Source organism: Strix uralensis, chromosome 25 (assembly GCF_047716275.1).
Source record: "Strix uralensis isolate ZFMK-TIS-50842 chromosome 25, bStrUra1, whole genome shotgun sequence".
NCBI classification, from domain to species: domain Eukaryota; kingdom Metazoa; phylum Chordata; class Aves; order Strigiformes; family Strigidae; genus Strix; species Strix uralensis.
Window position 1 is genome coordinate 4,836,199 of NC_133996.1, and position 17,894 is coordinate 4,854,092.

The window sequence follows — 17,894 nt, forward strand, 5'->3', positions numbered from 1 at the left end:
CAAAGAGGCATATCAAGCAAATATTTTCCCCAACACTACTGCGACGTCACAAATCATTACCTTTACGTTCTAATGTAATGGTTCGCTTCACAAGATTACTTCTGCTAACAAAGTTGCATATTAGGAGATATCTGTCAAACACGCCACGATTCTTTTCACAGCTACTGCCAGGGGCTGCATGCACAAAGGATGGCAGGTGGACCCAGAAAGCAAGCAGTACACTTTGTGTCACACTAGTATTTGGATTTTTCAAGTCCTTTTAACTCTAGGTTGGACAGGCTGGTAATGGCTTTTCTTAGTGACTACTATTTCATTCCAGCATGCTTTGAGGAAAGAAAGTGAAAAAAAAATTACTTACCCAGTAATTGTGCTTCTTCAAATGTCACCTCAGAGTCCCCCTCCTGAGTTTTGTGCCTGTAGCATAAATCATGCAGGAAATTCCCCTAGCTCTTAAGATTTTGGGCATTGTGACATACCTATAGGCTGCCTTGAAGGCTCTTACATTTCAACTATGTCCCTTCAAGCATGTACAGCACACGGTCTTCATAAATCCCTAATTACACGCAGACTACAAATTCTTGTGACCAGCATTCCAGGTGAATGATGTACAATGATCAGTTAAACACTCAGACCAGAATCCATCACCTCCTCACCATAATATTCCCCTGTTAAAAGGGAAGGTGGATGGAAACACAAACACTAAGCAAGATTGTTTTTCCAGACCTGCATTATGACAAGGTAAGTCATTTTCTCTTTCCCTAAAGATACCATCTGCACAGGATTCTCATTTCTGGAGAGCCAGAGCCCAAGGGGATGCTCTAAAAGAAGCTGTAGTGATAACTAACCAAAAATGGGCAGACTGCAAGATAAAAAAAACAAAAAAGAAAGAGTGTGGGGACATTTTTCTTTCATTTTTCAAGGAAAATAATAAAAAGGAAAGAAAAAAGTCTCTAGAACCTATTAGGCCTACCTGCAGGAGAGACATCAAACAGATCAATTATGAAAAGAAACAAAACAGAGAGGATATGAGAGGCTTTGTACTCCCGAGCCTTGGATGTGGGACCACGGCAGGAATACTCTGTGGGAATGGAAATGAAAGACTGAACAGGGACCAGCTCCGTAAATCTGCACGGAGCCGTCCCGAGGCAAGTAAATAAAGCCTTCCTCACCCAGAGCAGAAATATTCTGACAGTCACCATGAAGCACAGTTATGGAAACTATGATGCACCAGAAGGCCGGGGTTCTGTGTAAGGCTCTGAATCCAACAGCCCAAGTTGGACAGCTGAAGAGCTCTAGTTCAGCCAAAGAAACATTTCCAAAGCATTTTCAGACATAAGAAGTGAAGACCACCCTCACAATCAGCCACATCCTCTTTTGGGAAGAAGGAATTTTCCAGCCTGGGACACAACAAGATGCTTTGGAACATGAGTGATTCGGGGCTGCTAAGTCAGCGTAGGGAGCCAGGTGGATAAACGGAACCGATTCACACCACAGCTCGAGGTACGGTCTTGGCTAATGACAACCTAAACAGATTGAAGAGGCCTCTGTTAGGCCCTTAAATCTGGAAAAGGAAATCACAGCTCTGAATAGGATCCACACTGTAAGATATGAAAGGAGTTCTTTCACATTGGAAGAAAAACTTAGCACGGTCACAGGTTCACTCAGCGGCTCAATATACGTGTCTCACTCTTTCTATTTCAGGACGACGCATCTGATCTGCCTCGTTCCTCCCAGCACCGGCAAAGCGCGAATTGCTTTTGACACATGGATGGCTCAAGGGCCCAAAAAGCAGTCATAAGCAGATGGGATAACTGAAGGAAGGAAAGAAAGAAAGAAAGAAAAAATGTAAATACAGGCCAAGAGTTACCCTGCATCGCTCCTGCTCTGCACTGTGAGAACGGACTTAGAGAGCAGAAGGAACATCTGTTTGAAAACTGTCTTTGTCTCAGTCCAAATGCTGGAACAGGAGAAAAGAGGGAAGTTGAGAACTGCCAGCACACCTCGTGCTTTATCTCACACTTGGATGGCTTAACAGGAGAGATCTGGGAGGATGAGTTTAGTTTAATGATTTCTTGCTGGTTCACCTGCTCCCCATCTGTCTTTGTAGTTCTTGCTCGGAGGGACAGATTGGAGCGTTGCTGTCCTCTCCCTTCTCTCCCCTTTCGAGAGTTACTTGCGATTTGAACTTCTGGAGAGAGGAACAGCAATTCTCAAGCATTAAGTAGTCAGCAGAGATTAGTCCAATAATTTATCAAAGGTAATAGCTAATAACAGACACAAGAAACTTGCTCACAGCCTTCCTAGAGCCTCATGTCAGAGTTGTCAGCTTACAAAAGTGTTACAAGAAATTCTTGGACCACAGTAGCAAATTTATTAGCCAGAGGCTGATAAACTCTTCCAAGAGTCCCACAGTCAACAATAAATCATACAAATCAGGTTGCAAATACTGGATCTTTAATAAAAATGAAGTTGGTGGAGTGGATGTTAGAACAATGTTAGAATTCAGCTGGCAGGATGAAGGGGACTCGCTTTCATTTATCCTGACCTCCCATCATGAGAGGGACCAGGGCTTGGCCCTGGCATCATTCCAGCACTGCACTAGACAGTCATCATACGACAATGATTAATGAACTGCCGAAAGAATAAAGCAAGAAACGGCAAGTTAGGGGGATCTGGGTAATAAACTAAAGAAACGAATCATCAAGATCCATCAAAATTAGAGACAGAAGGCACCTCCTAGGTCACAGACTCCATGTCCCTGCTAACGTAGAGGTGGCTCCCACAGTACTGCTCTGGCCGTGCTTCCTTTCAAGACCTAAGGAACAAGCTTCCACACTGTTCCACTTACCAAATCTCACCTCAATATTCAATTCAAAATTTTATTGAAGTCTTTGAAAACCAGAAATGAAAGAACCAGAAGAGAAGACAGCTGTCTACTGCTTTACCCCACGCCAGCCAAGGAGCTGCCTTTCAAAAATCAATCTTCTGAATTATTCTACTGTGCAGCCACTGATGAGAGTGGGCAGATCCACACCCAGCAGCGACAATGTTCCGGTTGTTGGAGAGCTCACTAACACGCAGAACAAATGTCTGGTATATAAGATAATCAAATACAACTAGTGTGTTTCAGGACTGAGGAATCCTAACATAGTCTCAGTACTGAAGGAAGGCCTTCAAGAAAGCCAAAGCAGCACCAGAAATCAGCCAAGGATTTGTTGGTGTTCATCTAGCACAATGCTGAACTACCAACATAAATATGTGTCCTTCCCAGATAACTGCAGAGAAAAACAGAGGCTCAGGTGGAGGAAGAGCCAGAAACATCCCATTTCCACTGGAAGTATTTTATTTGTGAGCTGGGCTGGCTAACCCAGACAGCAGGAGGGTTTTGGGATGGATGAAATGTGATTACATTATAATTATCTTTTGTTACTTTGCAAAGTACATGGTTATGCACTTTCTTTACTGCCCAGGGAAATCATGTTAACACAATTAGAGCAAGAACCCTGTTTTAAACACGGTTTGCTCAGACGTTACTAACATGGCTCCAATTCTCAGTACAGACAGTCTTCAGAGCCATCTTGCTCCATAAATCAGTGGGAGTTCTGTCACTGACTTCCTCTGAAGCAAGTACCAGCTCTTCGAGAAGAGACATTCTCTAGGCTGTACTGAACATATAGCTTCCCTGTATATCATCATCCTGTGCAAGTGCTGTTGGCACGATGAGATGCTATAGAATTTCTAAATCTCTTGCATTTATTATTCTTTGCAGCCTTACTCTTAGGATATCATTCTACCCACTAATAAACTGAGAGGGAGAGAAATATAACAACAGCTCTGTGGCCATGCAATACAAGTGTTGGAGGCCAGATTAGAACTAACGAGTTCCTGGCTCCCACTCAATCACAACCATCAGAACAATTAGCTCAAATAAGCCTGAGAACTGTTTTCTGCTCTGCTGTCATCTGCCCATCCTCCCTGGTAACTTCTGAGCTGGAAAACTTCAATTGGGTTTGACAGAGGGTAAAGGTCACAAAGGAACTAAAGTTCAGTGCAAATCGCCAGCGGACTGGCAGAGACCCCCAGAGTGCCCCACCAAAGGCAGGGGAGCAGCACGAGCCCCTGCCCTGCTCAGCCACAGCCCGCTGAGCGGCGGGCAGCTCTGGGTACCAAGCACCTAGAGCTGGATCACTGCCTCAGGCCCACACAGCCAAGGGGGGACACGGGGAGGAGCAAGAGCCACCACTGGGCAGGGGGGGGTGACACCAAAGTAACTATAAACACAAGGATGGGGAATGTCCCAAACTGCATGAGGGGGAATCTAAGGACGTATGGGGGGTTCAGCACACAGGACTCCCATTCCTAGAAAGCCAGGCTCCGTTACCTCTCTGCTAAGGGAAGAGGTAAGTCTAAAGAGCACACTTTCCTTTTCAAACACCATCGAGATCTCTCCTTTGATTGTAGTACACAGCAGATAGACACACAAGGGACTGTGCATCTTTGCTGTCAAGATAAGCAGATGCAAAAGGGAAGCACTAAAGTCACTTCAGTTTAGTGCAACCTCTAGACATTACTTACGCTCCAGCGTCCTCCCAGGGAATGCTGAAGTGCCCGAGAGGAAACAGCTTTGCTGCATAATAGCTTGCTGGAATAGGGATTAAAAAAAATTGCGCCCATTTTACAGAGGTGCATACTGGATCCATACAGTGACATGATGAATCAGGAACAGAACCCAGGACCAAATGTCCTGTTCTAATTAACAGAAGGAGCTCTGCCCCCTTTAGTAAGGGTACAAATGACTAACACCCCTGTCCCATAAATAGAGGATGTTTATTATCCAGTCCTTCAGTGTTCCCACTGTGCTCTCTCTCCTACAGTGGTTTGGGTCCATCATGCACAATACACTCGCATTATGCACGGATCACTGACACCGCTGCCCATGACAGCTTCTCTGGAGCCCTTCCAAAATATTGTGTCATATGATGAACTGAAGCGCCAAGGGGATACGCAGTAAAGACAGCAATCATGGGAGTGTGTTCGCTCCTCATGCCAAATCCATTCACGGCATTCAGTGAAAAGCACTTTTTTTGGGAATGTAAATTTAGTCTGTTTCCTAAGTTTAAAAATGAGAATGCTCCAAGCACAAGATTTCCTCTTCCCACCAATGACGTGAATTCTCTTTCCTGCTTTCTTCTTTTGACAGCTTCATATCAGTTTTATATTCAGAACTAAATAACAGACTGATCTAAGATACTTCTCCTTTCCCCCTCTCGGTCTCCCATCTAAAATCGGAATAATTTTAATTACCAAAAAAACATATTCAAAAACATTGAAACAAAATGATAAACAATCTAACAATAATAGACTAATGGAGTAAACCAAACATGATTGATTAACATCATTTGGTAAAGCCTTGCACACAGATCCAAAGGAAACAACACTAGACACAGAAATCTTTCTCCTATTAAGGGCCAGATTTAATCGTTGATTAAAAAGTTAATCAGGAGTCTATAAATATTTTGGCTGGAAAGATGGAATCTTAACCGAGGTGACTGCTTTTTAGTAAATATTTGCACAACTGCATACCCACAGTCCCTAGATTGACGGCAGAACGGGGGGGCACTGGGAGCTTGGCCCACCACTGGCACCACGCAGCGAGGCACAGCGAGGCCTCCTCACCTCGCGCAGCCCCCAGCTACGCAACCCCCGCTCAGAGCACGGCCACGTTCAGTCCTGCTCCCCGCGGCTACGGGATGTGGTTACAGCATAAACCCCTTGTCTTTATATTTGAGAACTTTCAAAGAGCTTATGGGGATTTACTGAAGTCGTTCAGCAAGGTGCAGGTCCTTCTGCACAACATTCCTGTGTGTGTCCTGGAAACTCATTTCACCACGTCCAGCACTCGCATTCAGTCATTATCTGTAATCTGCCGGGAGAGCTCCACGCTCCAATTTTGCTGTTGTGTGAACAGTGCATTGTCTTTAAGTGGCAGTTTACAAACTAGTCTCGCACCAAATTCAGTTGTTGTGGAACAAGTGCTTTCAGTGCTAGATTTTGTAGATAAGAACAAATGTCTTCAAATTGCACAGTGTTCCAAAATGCCCTCAGCTCCAGTAACATCAGTAATTGCGTGCATCATGGTATCACCGGCATCTCTGAGGCAAGCAGCACTGCAGCACGCATCACAGCATGTGAAAGATTTTCCATACTCATGCATTATGCCTACAGAACAAATACATTTTTAGTTGATTAACTGTATACCCTACCGCCAAAAGAGGCTGAGACAGGTTAGGCCTAAATTTTGTTTGCATGAATCCACCGGAGGCTAGTGAAGCAAAAAATACACTGTATGCACCATTTGTGGGATTTACAGTATAGTACCTTTTTCACAGGTACAGTAAATAAATGCATGAGAAGCATGGAGCAAAGGAAAATTCCAGCAAGCCTGGAGCCAGCCAGTGCTTCAAACTGCATGGAAATTCTCTCATTGCAAAGATATTTCTACCTCAGAGAAAGAATTATGATCCGATCACAGTACACCTGACTGGTTTGAGATCATCATTCTATTCCATTATAGTAAATATTTTACTGAGAACGGTTTTCTTGACCCCCACTGTCCAAAGTCAGTCTGTTGGAAGTCACTGGATTTACATTTGACCAGCACAAAGGGCGAGATGTTTTCCACGGGTCTCGGTGAGAAAGATGTGCGTGGGGAGGTGCACTTCCACCTAGAACTGTGCGTGGTGCTACTCACGTACTGAAGCCACTGACAGATTACATTATTTGCTTGTAGTACTGTTCATCCCCAGATTACAGAAAGAAAAGGCATTTTCTCCGAATGGAAGAATAGAAGTTGCACAGTGTAGGGAAAGGGAAATGCCTGAAACGTTTTTACTGCTGGCTTCAGAAATGAGATGGCTCAGGGACAACGACGTGATTCCCAGCGTTGTACCAACAGGCCAATTGTAACTCAAAGTGAGAACTGTTTTAAGCCCTGCTTTCAATAAATTGGTGATGACAACCCAGCTCCCGATGCTTGTGCACCCGTGTAAAATCCCCGGAGAATACCCACGGCTTGTCTCCACCAAGGTGTGCGAGACGGAGCGAGCGTCTGACCAGACACTTCTCCCACCAGAGGTCAGGGCTGCGGCACAAATTCAGAAGGAGAACACGCAGCTTCCCCAGCTCTGCCCCAACACCCGGCACTTTTTCACTGCGGAAGGGATCGCTGGTCAGGACTGTCAAAACCACACCAAGGGAACTCAGCAACCAACACCAAGTAACTTTCTGCAAAAGTTGAGCTCCTGATAACATTCCTGTTTCTTGCCAATTATCTTTTAGTGACATGCTGTCGAGATCTTTGTGTTTAAAAGACTGTTCTACCTTAGAAGGTGCCTGCTAATCTGCAGAGCGACGCAGGATACCCGCGTACACGGACTCCGATGGCCTTCTTTCCCCTGGGGTCTGATTTTCAAAAGCAAATACATCTTTTTAGAGGACAGCAGACAGCAAGGGGAGGCAAATGAAGGTGGGGACAGGAAGAAAAGCCAGGATGAAGAGAACTGCACTGTAAAACAAATAGGCTTCAGTATTACTAATCCGGAGGAAATGAATGCATGTGTCAAACCCAAGGGTACAATCCCAGCAGAGGACTAAAAGCCTGCCTGAATTTGACATATTTCCTTATTTGAAAGGGACAAAGGATACTGTCAGGTTAAGGTATTAAGTATTCTCAGACATCAGGCAAGGAAACTTGCCTTTTGTACCCAAAGGGGAAAAGAAAAAACAGTAAATCTCTTTTACTGTTCACATTTTTCTCACATCTCATGACTGGAAGCAAGCTAGCTAGTTTAATTTCACCGATGGGCTCTTTCTGGTCTAGCTGGTTACAGGGGTTGTCCTTAAGCACTGGACGGCATTAGCAGAGTTGGTCTAAAAATACTTTAGAGAAATACTGTTCTCTCTCCCCAACGCTGCCCTACCTGTGAGACCCACAAAGCCGACACAGCAACAGTACAGCAAGCAGCAGTCTGTTTTGCTTCATCCATCATCAGCAAAACTGTCAGCTCAGCTCCAACAGCAAAATCTTTATTACTGGTTATGATGCAAAAGGCAGAAACCACACAGTCTGATTTTCCCAGATCTGAGGCCGAGTTTGCAGTAGCAGCAGTTGGAAGGGAAATCATTTTGACTTTTCACTGAGCCAATTTGATCTGGAAATTGTTGAGAGCAAATAAATATGGAATCCCACTGTGGCATTTCTGCAGTTACTTTCTGACTACAACCGCTTCTCTTTTTTTTTGAACATTGGTGATTAGTATTGGGCACATGTAAAAAATTAGCTATTCCCTGAAGCCATGCACAACTGATCAATTACAGAACTAATATGTTTTTTAGAGGTCAGTTTAAGGGATGAATGATCTCAGGCCCTTTTAAGTTTCCCAACCTGCAGCATGGGGAGATTGTTATTTGGTTTTATTGCCGTTTTCTTCAAAAGGTCAGAGTGCCCACAGTACTCAGCTGCCCACAGTACCACACAGCAGTATATCCTAGGCAATTCTCCAGGTGACCAATGACCTTTTGCAGTAAGCAGTCCGTGCAATCCAGGTGCTCTCTCTTCTTCTCAGGAAAACAACTGCTTATTGACTCTGGACTTGTCTTTAAGTCTCTAAGTCGAACCCAAGAAGTCTGCCACTCTGCTAAGTTACCCACCAGTGCAAAGCAGCATACCTGCATGCACACGTCAGCTCAGCTCACGGCAGCACTCACTTCTTTTAACAGACTTCTATGTGCCATTTCAACTTGCTTTTTCCTTTCTGCGCTACTAGGAAACACGGCATTCAAAGCACACAAGTCTGAGGTAAATATACCCCCAGCCAGACTCCTTAATCTGCAAACAGCTCCAGTGCCCCTAGCACTGCTCAGAGCTTTCCCCAAACAGCAGTAAAGCAGGAGACACCACAGGGGTGGGTTTCACACTCTAGACAACTAAGCAGAAAAAGTCTAGCAGGACGCTTTCCACATGTAACAGCCAAGAAACTAATGACACACCCTCTTCTTTGGCTGAAGCACCAAGCAGCTTAGAGGTTGGGTGGGAAACAGCAGACGCCTGCTTGGATTCCTGTTCAGACTGAAGGGTCCTTCGAGAAAATAAAAACCTCCAAGTCTCTAGGTTGGGCATCAGCCCTAGTCTTTGATCATGCACCAGTTCTTTCTCCTGGCTTTCATCTAGGCTCTGGCAGATGGAGGAAAAAAAATACCAACAAATCCCATCCATATCCATCCTCCCTTTTCTATAGGTGCTGACCTGTAAGAATGGGCTAAGAGGGGGAAAAAAGACAACAAAACTTTAAGTACCAGGACAGTTTGGAACACATTTTAGCAAATTACAGGGCTTAAAGCACTGGAAGAAGGAGAGAAAAACTACTTGCTACTGCACACAGCACCTTAAAACAGCCAGCAAACCCTCTACCTGCCTCTGCTGGCGTCTCTCACATCACGTGAAGAGTATTTGCTAACCCAAATGCGGTACCATGACTTGATTTATTTCTTCCTTGCAATTTTTTTTTTTTTACCCATCTGTTTCTTTTTATACAGCATTTGTCTTCTAACCTCTCTTGGTTTGTTTTCTTCATGTCTTTTTGATTCGCAAAAAAAGGACACACCTTATCTCTCCCACAAGCTGCACCACCATCCCTTGTTCTGCACATTCAGTCTCATATCTCAGCACCATATTTGTTTCTCTCTCTCTTTCTGAATAAATAGAAGTGCAGGCACTTTTAAGGAATAAGGGCTCTGTTTGAAGAGTAATTAGCTGTCAGCATAAAACTAGTATTTATGGATTCTCATCCTTGAAAAATCTAACTCTGCTACCCAGCACTGATTACGGCTGTTATAAACAGATGGGGCTGAATCCATACAACTTGAAATAATCCTATATTTAAAAAATAATTAACTACAAATAAAGGAGTGAATTCCACTAGCTTTCATAAATTTGATTTCCAATTTGATTTGTTTGTACAGACTGCAAGCTGGGTTATTCATGGGTATGTTGTGCTATCCTAGCATACCTTGGAAGTGGGAGTCTGCGGCGTATTCAAGCACACGCTCCGCAACTCCAAGCGCACGAGAGGGCCAGGTACTGGAATATTCTGAACACCCTGAAGCTGAGATGTGGAATGAAAGGATGGCTCAATCACGCCTGGGATCATTAAGAAACCCAGCACCCCTGGGTGTGTTGTGTCTGGTTGTCTGGCAGAGAAGTCAGAATTTTACCAGCGGTGCAGCCTTTGTTTTAATGACTGACAGAGATATCAGGAGGGCAGCTTTAAAAAACTGCTTTTGAAACGCAGGTTACAGCGGATGAAAGCCCTCGGTGTGTTACTCTGACCTCCTTCTCTGTTCAACCCGGGGCAGCATCTTTGCTGAATGCCTACGCCTCTGTGAGAGAACAAACCCAGGAAATTTATACTCTGCTTAATTAAATCTGTGCATTTTACTTATTGGCACTTCTTACTAGACCAAAATTCACTCCAAGTTGGTTATCCATCATAGCAAAAGATACGACAAACACAATCGAATACTACACAGAATCTATAGCTCTTGGTTAACTAGGTCACAGATTGCTCTGCAACATTTGCGAGGCTGCCAGGCTTTTTACGCACAAGCTGTGGGCGCCAGGCCAAATTCTCCCCTCCGTTACACCCCTGTAACCCCACCGACGAGGTGGCCCAGGCGTGGTGGGGTCTAAGCGAGGGCAGCCTTCGAGTTGCTGTTAGTGGGTAACAAGTCCTGAGCCAACTCCGACATAACGATTTACAGGGCTAGCCAGCCTCACGCCTCCTCCCCAACTTCTGCGAGGGCACATCCCGTCCCCCCCATCCCCACGGACCAGCGCAAGTTTCGTCATCTACCAGCTTTGGTGTCACGCAGCCAGGTTTACGCCGATACCCCAGGAGGGAGCCTCTTGCGCAACTGCAGACACCTCTGGCCAAGCAAGTTTTTTTTCCTAATAATCAAGCTGAAATTTCCCTTTGCCTAATTTCAGGTCTTTAATTTCTCGTCACACCCTATCAGGCTGCCCTGACATTTCCTCTCCGGTGAGAGGAAGCATGTGCACCTGCACGCTCTGCATGCACAGTGCCATGCTGCAGGACACCCCCACGGAAAAAGACACCCCCCAATTCCTGTCACCCTCCTGGGGAAAAGAAGGGAGAAAGGGGCACGAGGGGCCTGTATGGGAAATGGGGGCAAGGCTTGGGAAGTAGCGGGTGTGTGAGGAGAGTGGGGGCAACGAGGAGAAGACGAGGCCATGAGGGAGGTGAGGGATGAGTGAGAAGGGATGAGGGGTGACAAAGCAGTGAGGGGAGGGCAAGCGCTGACTGAGGGGGGGACACGGCTGTTAAGGCTGACTGAGGGGGGGGGCACGGCCATGAGGGGAGCCGAGGGCTGACTGAGGGTAGGACACGGCCGTGAGGGCTGACTGAGGGCTGAGCTGGGGACATGGCCATGAGGGGAGCCGAGAGCTGACTGAGGGGGAATGTGGCCATGAGGGGAGCTGGGGCTGAGGGGGGGACATGGCCGTGAGGGGAGCTGAGGGGGGACATGGCCGTGAGGGGAGCCGAGAGCTGACTGAAGGGGGATGTGGCCATGAGGGAAGATGGGGCTGAGGGGGGACATGGCTGTGAGGGGAGCTGAGGGCTGACTGAGGGGGGACATGGCCGTGAGGGGAGCTGAGAGGGGGACATGGCCGTGAGGGGAGCTGAGGGCTGACTGAAGGGGGACACGGCCGTGACGGGAGGGCGACGCGGGGTCTCCTCACCTCTTTAATCTTCATCCTGCGGGCGCGGGTCTCGGGGTCCTCCCCAGGCCGCCTCCCCCGCACCGGGTGGCGGAGGCTCCGGCGGAACCGCTCGTAGTCGAAGCGGAACAGAGCTCGCGTCTCCCGGGCCGGGGGAGCGCCGGTGGCGGGCTGGGCTCGCCGCTCGCCGCCCTGCACCTGCTGCCGGGAGCCCGGCGCGGTGTGGGCCGGCGGGCCGGCCATGCGGGCGGCGGTGCGGAGCTTCTCCCGGAGGCGGCGGGGGGCGGCGGGGCTGGCGTGGCGGGGCTCGGCGGCGGCGGGGGGGCTGCGGGGCAGGTCGGTGTCGCGGGTGGAGGAGGAGGAGGCGGAGGAGGAGGAGGCGGAGGAAGAAGAGGAGGAGGAGGCGGAGGCGGTGGCCCGGCGGGGCAGGAAGAGGCGCTTGAAGCGGGAGGAATCGGGCAGGAGGAAGAGGGCCCCGAAGCACAGCGTGAGCAGGCCCGAGAGGAAGAGCAGAAACAGGAACTTCTGCGGCAGCCGCAGCCCCAGCGCCGCCGGCCAGCCCGGCATCCCCGGCAGCTTCCGCAGCAGCACCATGGGGCACCGGATCGCGGCGGCCGGGCGGGCTCCGCCGCCACCCCCGGGGGACGCCGCTGGCTTCTGCAGCGAAAGGCTCTGGGATGTCCCCCCGCACCACCGGCTGGAGCGGGCGCCTTCACCGGGGACCGCCGGCGGGTGACACGTGGATGACTCCGGACCGGGCTAAGCCGCGGGGCCCCGCCGCTGCCCGGGGTCCTGGCCCGAGAGGTTCGCAGGGCGCGGAGCGGCGGTTCAGAGTCCCCCCTTCCAGCATGAAGGCGGCGGCATCCCGCCGGAGCCGGGCGGCGGAGCGGCTGGGCTGGGCTGCTCCCGGTGTCAGTCCCCCGTGCAGGCTCCCCGCCGGACGGCTGCTGTCGGGCTGGCTCAGGGAGCGGTGCCGAGGAGGCGCGATCCTTTCTCTCTAGGCGGTGGGTTCATGCTGCAGCATTTCTGTGAGGCGGGGGGGGACAGAAGAGCGCGTTCATTCAACACCAAGAAGGATGCAGCCGGCGTTTATAAGCCTTTGTCCGGGCGGGTCTGCCGCCTCCCCAGCCGTGTCCCTCCCCCGGCTCCAGCCACACTAGTTCCTTTTCCCTCTCTCCGGACTTGCCATCAACTCTCTAGTCTGCGAGCAGCCCCCAGCTCTGCACCATCCCCTACAGCTCCGGGCTGCCGGGCTCTTCTGGCGGGGCAGCCCTTGGGGCTAAGAGGAGGGTCCGCGCCCTGACGAGGAGCGAGGAAAACCCCGGGAGGGGCAAGGTGCCCAGGGACAGAGCAGCCGGCCAGCCAGGGACGAGGCTGCTCCGCTCCTCACCAGGCTGCCAGGAGCTGCCTTCGCCCGCAGAGGGCTGGAGACGCCGGGGCTGCAAACAAGCCATGCGGAAAGCTCGGCTCGGGCTAAGTTTCTTGAGGGAAAAAAATCTACGGGTTTTGTTTCTGTTAAATAGATCCCGGCAAATTCCCCCTTTCTCCCAAACCTCTACTTCGCTATTAGTTATTCATCCCCCTCACCAATTCCCTCCTTGTGTGCGCTGGAAGAAACAGAGTTCAACTTTCAGACCACGACAAAAAGCAGGACACGTTTTAAGGACCTACCTAGAAGCCCCAAATCACCCCTACTCCTACGGGTAGGAACGGCGCTGCCCCCCAAACACGCCGTCAAACCCGCTTGGCGGACGCTTTCCTATTCCCAGCCCCGTTTACTCACCCCTCTGACAAATCCAAGCCACTCTGGGTCCTACAGTGAGCAAAATCTTCTCAGTCCTGCCCGCGCATCTCAAAAGCGAGAACCCCTCGCTGCTGTCAGCGCTCACAAGTGCCCGTTAAATTAAGAGGAAGAGGCTGGCTGCCTGCCGGGCTCTCCAGGGAGCAGCTCCTCTCTCCTGCCTGTCCAAGCATCCAGGAGGGAAGTACCTAACTACACCAAGCTACTTAGAGGCCTCTGGTTTTTCACCTCCTCCCCGCCGAAGGGGACCCGCCGGGCTGCGCTGCCCGGTGCCCGCACAGGCAATTCGCCCGCACCACCCGCCTCCACCGCCGCTCACTGCGACAGCGCCGGCAGCCCCGCCCCTCGCCCCGCCCCTCGCCCCGCCCCCTCCCGCCAACGGTCACTCGGGGGAGGAGGCGGGGGCGCCGCCAGCCAATCAGCAGACCAGGCTCTGCCCGCCGTGACGCTCGGCTCCAGAGCCGCGCTCCGCCCTCGCTCACTATTGGCTGGCTAGTGGAGCCTGGCCTCGCCCATTGGCGCTTCCAAATGCCAAGAAAGCCGGGAGACCCGCCCGCTTGTTTACCACAGTTGCCCGGCTCGAGCCGGGGGAGCGCCTCGCCCCGCCCCTTTCCTCCAGCCGGCCTTCCATTGGCTGCGAGGGGTGCCCCGTCCCCGCTGCGATTGGCGGAGGGGCGTCCAGCTCCTTTAAAGAGGGGCTGAGGGCGCAGGGCGGGCTCAGGGAGCTGTGAGGGCTCGGCCGGTGCCGCCTTTCCCTCCCTTCACTCGTTGTGAGGGGTCTTGAGGGGCGGATTTACCCGCGCAGCCCCCATAGCCTGCCGCCCGAGGTCTGGTGTATGCCAGAGAGTCAAAGCACCCAGGAGGGACTTTGTACCCTGGGGGGTGATGCGGCCCTGAGGGCCTGCCAGGCACTGCCTGACATGAGGAGGGGAGCAGGGACCTCAGACGTGGTTTGGGAACCGCCTTTCTGCACACGAAAATGTCGTTTCTGGGTTTTATGAGCCCATGATCAACCGCTATGAAGCATATCTGAAACCAAAATACTTAAATCCTCATCACCCAACTTAGCTGTCAATGCACCATACAAGCACTAACCAAATCTGAGTCACCCTGGGAGGTAATACTATATCAGAAGTAAAAAGGGTGAACCAAAGCGTTTCTGCTCATAAATGTTAGGAAAAAAACCCCAAATCTGCAGAATTAGCAACGGAAGAGAAAAAAAGGCACCACCCAGAACTGAAGGCATCTGAAACGGCTCAGAAACGGAGTGGATGGGTGGAGGAGGTCACCAGATGTGGCTTTTTGGGTGCTGTGAGTGTGAGATAGAGGAGGAAGCTTACAGGAAAGGGTAAACTGCAGCCACCAAAGTACTGATGTGACTAAACTTGGAAAAGCTAAAAGAGAACATTTTGTAGGCTGGAAAGGAGCTGGAGCTGCAAGGAAAGAAATCATCTGCTGTTTGCATCTTCCTGCACTCAGTGTGCTCCTTCTTCATAAACAACTAACACTGCAGGAAAGAAATACCTGATCTGATTGCTGGGTCTAGCGGGAGCACACTGCAGGGCTTCACATTTTGAACTGTTCAGCCGAGAATCAGTTATATTGTCATTTTCCTATGAAAAGTGCTTTAAGGGATATAAAGCAGGTGGCAGAGGAGCTCCAGGAGCAGAATTCAGGAGCTGCTATGGACCCCGCTATGCCCAAGGTCAGTGATCATCCTGCCTTACCCTTCCTTACACCTCCACAGGTGCAGGTTTCCATCTAGTCAAAATAAAACTGAAAAGTAAGCCTTGTGCTTTTAGCTGCCTGGTGGCTGCCCAGTGGACCTTGAACGAAACCACCCTCAGAGGCAAATTTGCATCTTGATTATTTCATTTTGAAATGTGTCCTTTGAACCATCCCCTGAGGTTTGCAGGCAGGACCAGTTCAGCCTGAGCAAGAGGAAGATGTGGGCACCATTCCTCAGCCATCACGTACGGTTTCCTCCGGAGCAGCTGCTCGAGGAGTGCTCTGCACAGCTGCTCTCCCTTCCCTGCCCCGTAGCTGCACCACGAGGGACAGGGGAGTAGATTTGGCTGCTCCGTTTTGGCAGGTCGCACAGGAGCCTCGCTGAGCACGGCAGATGCTCCACAGGCTTCTTGGAGCCCAGGGGAGCTGCTTGCAAAGGATGATTTGGTTTTGCTTCTTTGCACGCCTTCGCAGGGCAGCTTGGGAGAAGGGGGAGAAACCTGAAAGCCAGCTGCTGGTTACATTATTTTGAGCACTGATGCAGTTGGGAGAGCTTTTACTGCTGTCGTGCCTTGTGCATTCATCAGTGGTCCCCCAGGGACCAGCACCAGCAAAAGTCCATCGCTCCACACGCTTCCATCATCCCTTCTTCCAACACCTAACACCCTGCCTCGGCCTCAGACTGAAAGGAAATAATCCTTCACCCTCCTCAGATCTCCTCTTCCCTGGGGAGACCTCAAGCAGCAGGCTGCATTTTGTCTGAGCCTCATAAAAAAAAACCCAAAACCAATCAAACCCCCACCAAACCAAAAACCTTCGCTATTGCAGTGGTGGTCCCTTGATCTCCTTCTAGATGGCCCCAGGACCGACAAGGTTAGATAGCTCTGCTGGCTAAGAGGATTTGGGGGCATCAAGGAGGATAATAAAATCGACAGCTGAGAACAAACCAGAGGGATAATAAAATAGACAGTTCTGAACAAACCAAAAGGCTATGCCTAGCTCTTCATTTTATACAGCAGTGATATAAAAGTTGAAGGCTTATCTTTTAATTAGGTTAAATTAAGAAATCTTTTTGTTTTGCTTTGTGTTTAGCATAACATTGTCTTGAAGGTAAATGCTTAGAAATTAAAGGTTTTCTAAATTAGGTTAAATTAAGATATCATTCTTCTTAAAGAAGACAAACCATTGTCTTCAAGGTAAATGTTTAATTACATTTTTAAAACAATTTAGCCTGTGTAATAAGAAGACAGAGAACCCAGTCTCTGTGTATGACTGCAGTTCCAGACATAAGCCGAATAAATAGAGAAATGGGTGTTGAAGGAGTTAGGAGGCAGAGTGTAATTACTGGAAGGATGGGGGTCCTGCTGCATTATGATTCTTGTTTTTAGCAGGACTGAAAGAAATAATTTTGAGAAAATTACTTTTTTTTTATGGCCAGAAGAAAAACAGAATTTAATATGTACCTTTCTGTGAGGAACAAAACTACAGAGTGATAGATAATACTCAAGGCAAAAGAGTTTGGCAAGATAATTATGCTCAAGCCTCCAGCCTATCTGTTAAAGTAGGCTTGATTTTTTTTCCCCCTCTCACTGTAGAAAATGCTTCCATTCTGGCTGCAGGAGTGGTGGGATGTCTCTCTTGTGCTGGAATAGCACTCCAGTCCTTAGCCAAAAAGCCCTCTCTGACTCTCAGAACCACTCAAACCTGTGATTTTTAGGCATCACAGCAATGGAAGAATAAAGCAGGCAGATGGAAGAAAGTCTCTGTGTTACTGGCAGACAGTTTGAGTCAACATAGTTGGTTTTGCAAAAAAAAAAAAAAAAAAGGAAAGAAAGAAAGAAAGAAAGAAAGAAAACCAACCCAACAACCCATCCTTGTTTCATTGAAGTGGAAAGGGATAGTACATTTAAATGCATCCTTAAAACAGGGCAGCCTCAGCATGTAAACCAGACACCTAAACTTTGTTGATAGCTACTACAAAGTATAGATAGTGACAACAAAACCTGGTGAAATTGCCAGCTTTAAAAAGGAAGGAATCCTTTACCTCTAAAAGAACAAGCACGGCAGTGACAGAACAAGGTGCCATCTTTTGGCAGGTAGTTAAAAGATTTCTGACACTTTACCGTGGTGTGGAGCCTAATTTGTTGCTCAGCTTTCTGAAGCCTGATCTTAGGAGCTGCCAACTGCCCCGCTGGGAACGGAGGGCTCATGCTGTGTGGGATAGCTGCTGGCTCTTCCCACCCTGGGCTCTTCCTCACGCGTGGCCCAGCGGGGAGGACAAAGCTACCGAGCCATCTTCCCCCTCCGCGCAGCCCCAAGGCTGCTTTTCCTCACCTGCAAGTAGCCAGGTCTAATAATGTCTATTTAAAGGCTTAGATGTGTGTAGGCTGTCAAGCCCACTGCAGCTACCCTCATTTTATCTGCTTGTGATCAGATAAGGGGAAATCCATACATTTAAACTGGCTGATACATTATGCAAACAACAGCCCTAAACTTTCTCCAAGCAGGGCTCATCTACACGCAGTGAGAATGAGCGAAACAATCCCTGATGGCCTGTAATGACTCAGG

General features: G+C 49.2%; 1 protein-coding gene across 2 annotated transcripts in view; it reads right to left on the reverse strand.

Moving 5' to 3' along the window:
* Window positions 1-13,928, reverse strand: part of MAN1C1 (mannosidase alpha class 1C member 1) — a 68,050-nt gene extending 54,122 nt beyond the window's left edge. For both annotated transcript variants that reach the window (XR_012632256.1, XM_074894685.1), the window contains exons 1-2: window positions 13,581-13,928; window positions 11,819-12,823 (exon numbers count right to left, since the gene is read on the reverse strand). Coding sequence is in view for 1 of the 2 variants with exons in the window: in XM_074894685.1 (XP_074750786.1) it covers window positions 11,819-12,391 (573 nt within the window). In the remaining variant the exon portion in view is untranslated. The remainder of the gene's footprint in view (window positions 1-11,818; window positions 12,824-13,580) is intronic.
* Between the last annotated feature and the right edge of the window lie 3,966 nt (window positions 13,929-17,894).